Source organism: Mandrillus leucophaeus, unplaced genomic scaffold (genome assembly GCF_000951045.1).
Source record: "Mandrillus leucophaeus isolate KB7577 unplaced genomic scaffold, Mleu.le_1.0 Scaffold1, whole genome shotgun sequence".
NCBI classification, from domain to species: domain Eukaryota; kingdom Metazoa; phylum Chordata; class Mammalia; order Primates; family Cercopithecidae; genus Mandrillus; species Mandrillus leucophaeus.
In genome coordinates this window covers 12,514,517-12,523,965 of record NW_012098097.1, presented here as the reverse complement: position 1 = coordinate 12,523,965, position 9,449 = coordinate 12,514,517, and the positions used below count along the sequence as shown (strand labels likewise).

The 9,449-nt window shown below is 59.0% G+C and overlaps 1 protein-coding gene across 3 annotated transcripts; it reads left to right on the top strand.

Annotated features, from left to right (window-relative positions):
• The first annotated feature begins 265 nt into the window (after positions 1-265).
• On the top strand, positions 266-6,068 carry LGALS3BP (lectin, galactoside-binding, soluble, 3 binding protein). Of its 3 annotated transcripts, XM_011989839.1 has the most exons (6): positions 266-360; positions 1,316-1,507; positions 2,516-2,647; positions 4,115-4,367; positions 4,630-5,771; positions 5,927-6,065. In XM_011989839.1, the coding sequence occupies exons 1-5, from the start codon at positions 309-311 to the stop codon at positions 5,753-5,755; spliced, it is 1,755 nt and encodes a 584-aa protein (XP_011845229.1). In that variant the 5' UTR covers positions 266-308; the 3' UTR covers positions 5,756-5,771; positions 5,927-6,065. The 3 variants fall into 3 exon arrangements, with proteins under 3 accessions (XP_011845229.1, XP_011845162.1, XP_011845302.1); XM_011989772.1 differs by having other exon boundaries at positions 4,630-6,068; XM_011989912.1 differs by lacking the exons at positions 266-360; positions 1,316-1,507 and having other exon boundaries at positions 2,537-2,647; positions 4,122-6,068.
• Positions 6,069-9,449: the final 3,381 nt, after the last annotated feature.

Sequence of the window (9,449 nt, the reverse complement as noted above, 5' to 3'; positions counted from 1 at the left end):
GATTCTTGCTGTCCTTAACTGCCAGGGGGTACCCCCAGCCCACCCCTTCATCTAGCCAAGTCTTACACATCCTTCCAGGAGCATGCTGCAGACCAGGTGAGGGGCCCCTGCGGGGCGCTTCCATAGCACCCATCACACTTCCTGGGACCATAGTGGGCTCTGCAGGAGTGGGATCCCGCCTGCCACACAGCCCAGGTCGGGCTGAAGGGTTAATGGGCAGGCCGGTCCCCGGGCTTCGGGCCACCTGGCTCCCGTGCCTCACTCTGCCGCTTCTGTCTGCAGTGGGATCTGGGCATCCAAGCGCGGCCATGGCCCCTCCGAGGCTCTTCTGGGTGTGGCTGCTGGTCGCAGGGACCCAAGGTGAGCTGAGCCCCTGGGAAATGCCAAAAGCCAAAGTCTGTGAGGCTGCTGCAGCCTGGGTCTGCGCAGAGCTTCAAGGAGATGCTCTGCCTGGGGCCCGGGGCCCAGCGGTGAGCCAGGTCTTCTCTCCTGCCTGCGGTACCAAGTATCCCAAGTGATGGTGGCTTGGAGGTTCCAGGGGGCTCACCTGCGCTCAGGTGAGATGCAGGTTATAGAGAGGACACTAAGGAGTCCTCCATTCTGTCCAGAGGGAACCAGAGGAGCTGGTCAAACCAGCAGTCACCGGGGCTGTGGTGAAGTCAACGGCCTCGGACGCAGGTCAATCTTCCAGAGGGTCCTGGCTGCTTTTCCTCACATCCTTTACACTGTGAGCCCCTGGAGGCTCACGCTCATCCTGGGGGCCCCACGGAAGCCAGATGTGCCCCCAGCTAGATTCAGGCACCCAGCTCCTGCCCGGCTCTGTCAGCTCCTATAGGGGCTGGAGTGTCGGCAGGCTGAGTCCCAGAAGGACGTGTGGAGTGGGAATCCCATTCTCTGCCCTGGAAACATTCCGCCTGTGCTCCCAGGGGTCCCTAGGCCTGTGCCCCCACAGGCCAGCACCCCCAAACTGCAGACACCCTCGGGCGGGTCAGCACGGGGCCTCCATTCCCCCACGATCCTTCCCCTGGGGTCTTGCCACCTCCATTCCCAGTGCTTGAGAACCTGGGGCTTCTCTGCCCCTGTTCTGTCTATGGAGTGAAGGGCTGAGACCCCTAAAACAAGGAAAAGCGAGTTTAGCCTCCGTGGGGCAGGGGGCTGTATGTATCTTCCACTCCTCCCTCATAGGGAGGCCAGGGGACCTTGAAACCCTGGAAAAGAAGCTCAGCAGGGGAGACCCAGGACAGCATGGGTCCTGGAGGTGCGGGCGGTGGGTGCCGCAGGCCCCAGCCTCGCCCTCGCTCGTCTCTGCCTGCAGGCATGAACGATGGTGACATGCGGCTGGCCGATGGGGGCGCCACCAACCAGGGCCGCGTGGAGATCTTCTACAGAGGCCAGTGGGGCACTGTGTGTGACAACCTGTGGGACCTGACTGATGCCAGCGTCGTCTGCCGGGCCCTGGGCTTTGAGAACGCCACCCAGGCTCTGGGCAGAGCTGCCTTCGGGCAAGGTAGGGCCTGCTGTCCCCGTCCTTCGAAGCTGAGACCCACAGCACAGCCAGCTCCCAGGCAGGGCAAATTCCCGAAGATGAGACAGTCAGGTTTCAAAGACATGCAAATTGGATTACTATTAATTTAGCAAGAGCAAACAAACAATTTTTTTTTTTTAAATGGAGTCTTGCTCTGTCACCCAGGCTGGAGTGTAGTGGCACGATCTCGGCTCACTGCAACCTCGGCCTCCTGAGTTCAAGCGATTCTCCTGCCTCAGCCTTCTGAGTAGCTGGGATTGCAGGTACTTGCCACCATGCCCGGCTGACTTTTGTATTTTTTAGTAGAGAAGGGGTTTCACCATGTTGGCCAGGTTGATCTTGAACTTCTGGTGTCAAGTGATCCGCCCGCCTCAGCCTCCCAAAGTGCTGGGATGACCACACCCGGCCTAAGAGCAAACACTTTTGATGGCGCTGAAGCCCTGTGGATCAAGTTCCGGTGGGACTGCGTCACCCACACTTGGCCGGTGACGGTGGCGGGTGCTTGGGCAGGTTCAAGAGCTGGGCTGGGCTTGTTCCCTCCGGCCCAGAAACTCCACTCCAGGAGTTTATCCTCTTGAAACAATTTCCCCTCAGAAGAAAAGTCTGTACGCAGGAAGATTTCCACTGACGCAGCAGCTGCGATTCTGGAAAAAAAAGAGAAACAATCCACCAACTATTTAGCACAGGGATAGTCACACAAATACAGTATGTGCGCCTGATGTTGCAGGGATAGGCACGCAATTACTGTACATGAACGTGATGTCGCTGCAGGAGCCAGTAAGCTTTGTAAGCATGAAGGCTAAGTTCATGGCCTGACGTTGCAATCACAAACCCAGCCCTTGCTGGAATATCCACCGTGGTTCGCCGGTGAAGGACCTGTACGCAGACGGACCCGCACGGCTGGGGCGCGGAACAAAGGGCTGAGTCTCGCTGTGGGACTCCTAGGTGCAGTCATCACACCCCCAGCCCTGCCATCTGCTGTGTCCACAGGATCAGGCCCCATCATGCTGGACGAGGTCCAGTGCATGGGAACCGAGGCCTCGCTGGCCGACTGCAAGTCCCTGGGCTGGCTGAAGAGCAACTGCAGGCACGAGAGAGACGCTGGTGTGGTCTGCACCAATGGTGAGCACCTCCCTGCGGAGGCCCCAGCGTGCCCTGGGGTCCCGTGGCCCCTGCCCCTCCCGGCACCACCCACACACACACGAAGCACACAAAGGTTCCTTCCACTACCACCTGCCCACTCCACATGGAGAGTCCCGGACGTCCAAAGAGCCCACCAGCTCCCAGTCCCACAGTCCCAGACTCCTCCCCAGCCCCTTCTGGAGAAACACCCAGAACCATCAAGTCTCCAGGCGGAACCGGAGTGTGGGGCAGGGAGCCACAGTCTCAGTGAGCAGGACACCTGGCTGCAGCCTGACCTGAAGTGCCAGCGCCCGCTCGGAAACACACTTCACAGCAGGCGACAGGCTCAAGCCTGTCCTGGCGGAGGGAGGCCCGACTACTCGCCGCCCCAGCCAGCTTCCCCCAACCCAGCCCGGTGTGGAGGGAACCCAGGCTGCTCTGTGGGTTGGAGGCCCTGGATCTGAGTTTCTTGTGTTTCTTCCGTGCCAAGGTGGTTCTTCCTGGGCTTGCACGGGACAGCCTGGGCACTTCCTGCCTACCGCCCTTTGCCAGGAGCTGGAGGCCCCTAAGGCAGGAGGGGTTGAATCCCAGGGAGCCCCTGTGCCCACATGGGATGGACAAATGGCTGGAGCCAAGCCTAGACTCACAGTGCGGGAAGCCCACGAGATGCCATGGGGCTGTCGGGGGCCGGGGGAGGCCAGGCGGAGCACGCGGGGCTGTGGGTGCCGGGCAAAAGCTCCTGGGGCGGGAGAGCTGTGGTGAGGCGTGCAGGTGGGAGGCAGCTGGGGGTCCTGCAGTGGCTCAGGTTTTAGGAGGCCCAGGGCAAGCCCACCTGGTTGAAAGGTCATGGTTACTTCAAACCTATTATATTTGTGACAAAGAAAAAACTATGGGATTTCGTTTTGAGTTAGGCTTTGAGAGGGGCTCAAAGAAGGGGGGAGGGTACACCACACTGACCCCTGACCCGGGAGCCTCCCATGACTTCTGCAGGTCTTGTCCCCCACAGGAGGCTGCTCGAGGACCCCCAGAGTTCTAAAATGGGGTTACCACAGGACCCTCACTTTCAGGCCATCTAAGCAGGCAGTGGTTTTGGTTTGAGAAGGGCAGTGTCAGTGGTAGCTGATGACTGAGGCTGGGGAGTGGGGCTCCAGAGTCAGCACCACCAAGTCTCCCTGCAGAGCTGCTGCCTGAATCGGGGGAGCAGCACAGAGCAGAGGGCCTAAAGCGGGGGCCTGGACAGGCTTGGCCAGGTCCCAGCTGCTCTTGTTCCCCAGGGCTGGAAGGGGTGGGGCCTCACGGCCCAGGGATCCGACACTTTTGGTCTCTCCTGTCCCTTATCTTCCCAGGAGCCTTCCAGAGTGGATGAGGCAGCCACTAACCCCCCACTTTCAGATGAAGACTCTGCCCCCAGAGAGTGGCAGCGTCCCGGCTCCTAACACAGCCTTCTTCCCTCCCGCGCCTTCTTAGAAACCAGGGGCACCCACACCCTGGACCTCTCCAGGGAGCTCTCGGAAGTCCTTGGCCAGATTTTTGACAGCCAGCAGGGCTGCGACCTGTCCATCAGTGTGAGCGTGCAGGGCGAGGACGCCCTCGACTTCTGTGGCCACACGGTCATCCTGACTGCCAACCCGGAGGCCCAGGCCCTGTGGAAGGAGCCAGGCAGCAATGTCACCATGAGTGTGGATGCCGAGTGTGTGCCCATGGTCAGGGACTTTCTCAGGTGAGCCGTCTCGTCCTCAGGCTCTGGGGCTGCCAGGGGCTTTGTCCTCCTCCCCGCTTCAAAAGCACACCCACACACACGCACGCCTGCACACACTCTTGCATGCACATGTACCGTTGTCACACGTGCGCTCGCGCAGTTGCACACACACGCATGCTCGCTCCCACGCTGTGCACACTCGGGTGGCTGTGTTGGACAGGCAGGCTCAGGGCTCCCCTGCTGTCCTGTGGGGCCGGCATCCACTCTCCCTCTTTCTCCCCAGGTACTTCTACTCCCGAAGGATCGACATCGCCCTGTCGTCGGTCAAGTGCTTCCACAAGCTGGCCTCTGCCTATGGGGCCAAGCAGCTGCAGGGCTACTGTGCGAGCCTCTTTGCCATCCTCCTCCCCCAGGACCCCTCGTTCCAGACGCCCCTGGACCTGTATGCCTATGCACTAGCCACAGGGGACACCCTGCTGGAGAAGCTCTGCCTGCAGTTCCTGGCCTGGAACTTCGAGGCCCTGACACAGGCCGAGGCCTGGCCCAGTGTCCCCACAGACCTGCTCCAGCTGCTGCTGCCCAGGAGCGACCTGGTGGTGCCCAGCGAGCTGGCCCTGCTGAAGGCCGTGGACACCTGGAGCTGGGGGGAGCGCGCCTCCCATGAGGAGGTGGAGGGCTTGGTGGGGAAGGTCCGCTTCCCTATGATGCTCCCTGAGGAGCTCTTTGAGCTGCAGTTCAACCTGACCCTGTACTGGAGCCACAAGGCCCTGTTCCAGAGGAAGACTCTGCAGGCCCTGGAATTCCACACTGTGCCCTTCCAGTTGCTGGCCCGGTACAAAGGCCTGAACCTCACCGAAGATGCCTACAAGCCCCGGATTTACACCTCGCCCACCTGGAGCGCCTCTGTGACGGACAGTTCCTGGAGTGCACGGAAGTCACAGCTGGTCTATCAGTCCAGACAGGGATCTTTGGTCAAATATTCTAATTACTTCCAAGCCCCCTCTGACTACAGATACTACCCCTACCAGTCCTTCCAGACCCCACAACACCCCAGCTTCCTCTTCCACGACAAGAGGGTGTCCTGGTCCCTGGTCTACCTCCCCACCATTCAGAGCTGCTGGAACTACGGCTTCTCCTGCTCCTCCGACGAGCTCCCCATCCTGGGCCTCACCAAGTCTGGCGGCTCGGATCGCAGCATTGCCTACGAAAACAAAGCCCTGACGCTCTGCGAAGGGCTCTTTGTGGCAGACGTCACCGATTTCGAGGGCCGGAAGGCTGCGATTCCCAGTGCCCTGGACACCAACAGCTCCAAGAGCACCTCCTTCTTCCCCTGCCCAGCAGGGCACTTCAACAGTTTCCGCACGGTCATCCGCCCCTTCTACCTGACCAATTCCTCGGGTGTGGACTAGATGGTGTGGCCCAAGGGTGGTAAGAACCCGAGAACCCCAGGACGCCCTCACTGCAGGCTCCCCTCCTTGGCTTCCTTCTTCTCTGCAACAATCATCAACAACCGTCCACCAGATGTCCCCCTACTCCCCTGAGCTCTCAGCTTCAAGAAGACTTCCACTCGTGTCCGCCAGGAGTTCTCCCACTGCCTCACCAGGTTCCAGGTGGTAAGCACCAGGGCGCCCTCGAGGTCGCTCTGGGGTCCCCCCACAGCCCCTGGTCAGTCTGCCCTTGTCACTGGTCTGAGGTCATTAAAATGACATTGTGGTTCCTACATTTGTTTGTACAGAAAGTGTTGTTGGGTCTATACCGTGTTTAGACATCAGGTGTGCCAGGCTCTGGGGGGCAGGGTGAGGCAGAGTCTCTGTCCTTGTGAAGCTACTGGCTAGCGGGGAAGATGGAACAGGAAGCACACCTCCCAGCCCAGAGCAATGACACAGTGGGACACGAGCAGAAGGGTGCGCGTCACTGCACGCGTGCACGTGGGTGTGTGATTGTGTGGGCATAGGCGTGTGTGTGTTCATGAAAGTCTGGCTGTGACGGGTGCCCTCACCCCTTATCTGGGTAGGTGTGCTTTATTTTATTTTATTTATTTATTTTTGAGACAGAATCTTTTTTTTTTGAGACGGAGTCTCGCTCTGTCGCCCAGGCTGGAGTGCAGTGGCCGGATCTCAGCTCACTGCAAGCTCCGCCTCCCGGGTTTACGCCATTGTCCTGCCTCAGCCTCCCGAGTAGCTGGGACTACAGGCGCCCGCCACCTCGCCCGGCTAGTTTTTTGTAATTTTTAGTAGAGACGGGGTTTCACTGTGTTAGCCAGGATGGTCTCGATCTCCTGACCTCGTGATCCGCCCGTCTCGGCCTCCCAAAGTGCTGGGATTACAGGCTTGAGCCACCGCGCCCGGCCGAGACGGGGTTTCACTGTGTTAGCCAGGATGGTCTCGATCTCCTGACCTCGTGATCCGCCCGTCTCGGCCTCCCAAAGTGCTGGGATTACAGGCTTGAGCCACCGCGCCCGGCCGAGACGGAATCTTGTTCTGTCGCCCGGGCTGGGGCGTAGTGGTGCGATCTTGGCTCACTGCAACCTCCACCTCCCGGTTTCAAGCGCTTCTCCCGCCTCAGCCTCCTGAGTAGCTGGGACTACAGGCACCCGCCATCATGCCCGGGTAACTTTTGTATTTTTGTAGAGATGGGGTTTCACCATGTGGGCCAGGCTGGTCTTGAACTCTTGACCTCAGGTGATCCACCCACCTCGGCCTCCCAAAGTGCTGGGATTCCAGGCATGAGCCACCGCACCCAGCCTATAGGTGGGTGTGCTTTTGTGAGCACTACCTCCTGCTCATGTCCGACGGGAAGGGAAGGATGCTGAGGCAGCAAGGTCAGGGCTGCACCTCTGGCGGGGCGATCGGGTCTCTGGAAGACATGACCAGGCTGGGTCGTGGAGAGCAGCACACAGCAGACTGTGGAAGCTGGGAGGAGGGAGAATGAACAGCAGGAGTTAGGACGCTTCGCTCTGGAAATCCTTGACCACAGGGACAGGGGACAGAGATTCTCATCTCAGCCTTGTAAGAGTGAAAAATTGGCAACAATGTCAATACCCACCAACAGGTGCTTGACTACAAATAAAAGACACCTCCCTGGGCTGAGTGAGGCCACGGAGAGGTGCGCTGGAAGATCCTGGGAACCACAGAGTCTCAGGGGAGGCTGGAGGACCTGCTGGATGCCGGGGAGGCGGGGGCATTCGTGACAATGCCACAGCAGGTTCTGGGCACAGAACGTCGCTCACCACCAGCAGGAATTCGGAACTGCCCCTACTTCTCCATGGCCCGTTGCAGGCACAGAGTCCCCAGGGAGGCAGCTGCTGGGCCAAGCTCAAGCTGGCACCTGCTGCTGTGCCAGGGTCTGGGAGGACAAGAGTGTGGCCTCTGGAATAGGAGGTGGCACAGGGGCTCCCCTAATGGGAGGGAGGTTCAGATGCTGAACAGCCAAGACGGCGGCGGACCCCCCACCCACCCTCTCCCCACGGGTGCTGCAAGGAACAAAAGCAGGCTCGTAAAACCTCCTGCCTGCGAAGGCAGCTGCTCCCTGTGCTGGAGGGAGACCCCTGCTCTCCCCACCCCCAACCTCCAGATCCTGCGTCCAACCCAGCTCCACCATCCTGGCAGGACATCCCCTCCTCCTCTACATGTTTTTTGTTTGTTTTGAGGCAGGGTCTTACTCTGTTGCCCAGGCTGGAGTGCAGTGATGCAATCTTGGCTCACTGCAAACTCTGCCTCCTGGGCCTAGGCAATTCTTCTGCCTCAGCCTCTGGGACTACAGAGTACCTGGGACTACAGATGTGCACCAGCAGGTCTGGCTAAATGTTTTTCTTCTTTATTCTTTTTTTGTATTTTTAGTAGAGTCGGGGTTTTGCCATGTTGCCCAAGCTGGTCTCGAACTCCTGGGCTCAAGCACTTTGCTCACCTCGGCCTCCCAGAGTTCTGGGATTGCAGGGATGAGCCAGTCTGCCCGACCTACCTCCTCCACTTCTATTTTGATCCTATTGACATTTTAGCAACCAAAGGGCCACATTGCACCATGGACCACCGCCAAGATCACTGTTGGGGATCAACCACAAAGAGCTCAGGAAGAAGAAGGAAAAAGCGATGTCAGGGTAGAGGTGTGGCAGACGTGGCAAAGACCAGCATCACAGCCTCGGTTTCTCCAGTCAGTCCCAGGACCACAGCAGCTCTCTTCTCTTCCGCTCTGCGCTCCCCGGCATCTCAGGGCCAGGGAAGGTAACTGGAGCCTTCCTGCCAGGGAACTCTGAGCCCCGTGGGTCCTGCCTGCAAGGGAGGCTGTAGCCCTGTGTGAAGCTGCGAGAGGCAGGAATGTGAGAAATTACTTCTGTACTGCTTGCAGTTTTGAGCGGCTGCCCTGTTTCCCTGGGACAGTCAGGACCGACCATCCCAGCCTCCAAAATGCTCCTCCCTTCTTCACCTGTTCACCCACAGGCACAGTGGTCCCAGAGGGGAATCCCCATCTTCACTGCCGATTGGAAGGAATGTGGAGATCTCTCATGGTGGAAACGTTCCTCTCTTGGGTGTAAAACCCCTACAGCGGCTGGGCGCAGTGGCTCACATCTATAATCCCAGCACTTTGGGAGACCAAGGAGGATGGATCATGAGGTCGAGAGATCGAGACCATCCTGGCCAACATGGTGAAAAACCCCCAATACAAAAATTAGCTGGTTGCGATGGCACGCACCTGTAGTCCCAGCTACTCAAGAGGCTGAGGCAGGAAAATTGCTTGAACCCAGGAGGTGGAGGTTGCAGTGAGCTGAGATCATGCCACCGCACTCCAGCCTGGCGACAGAGCAAGACTCCGTCTCAAAACAAAACAAAACAAAACAAAAAAACAGAACCCAGGTTTCAGAGACTAGAAGCAGAACCTTTGCACTGGGTGATGGGTGCCCTGCTCGGGACCCCATGGCTCACACCTGTGCGTTCTGAACAAGGAGAACCGCAGATGAGCTCCGTGAGCTGGTGCATGCACAGGTGGAGGGCAGCGTTTTCTTGTCTACAGGGAATAAGGAAAGGATGTGTTAGAGGATCTGGAGGCAGGGACTTCCAGGACTGTCTCATCTGCCAGCACGTCCGCAGAGCCAGGCTCTTGCATTTT

Coding starts and splice junctions, on each gene's coding strand:
- LGALS3BP (XM_011989772.1), top strand. CDS start 309: ATGGCCCCTCCGAGGCTCTTCTGGGTGTGGCTGCTGGTCGCAGGGACC. Junction 361..1,315: donor GCTGGTCGCAGGGACCCAAG/GTGAGCTGAGCC, acceptor CTCTGCCTGCAG/GCATGAACGATGGTGACATG. Junction 4,368..4,629: donor ATGGTCAGGGACTTTCTCAG/GTGAGCCGTCTC, acceptor CTTTCTCCCCAG/GTACTTCTACTCCCGAAGGA.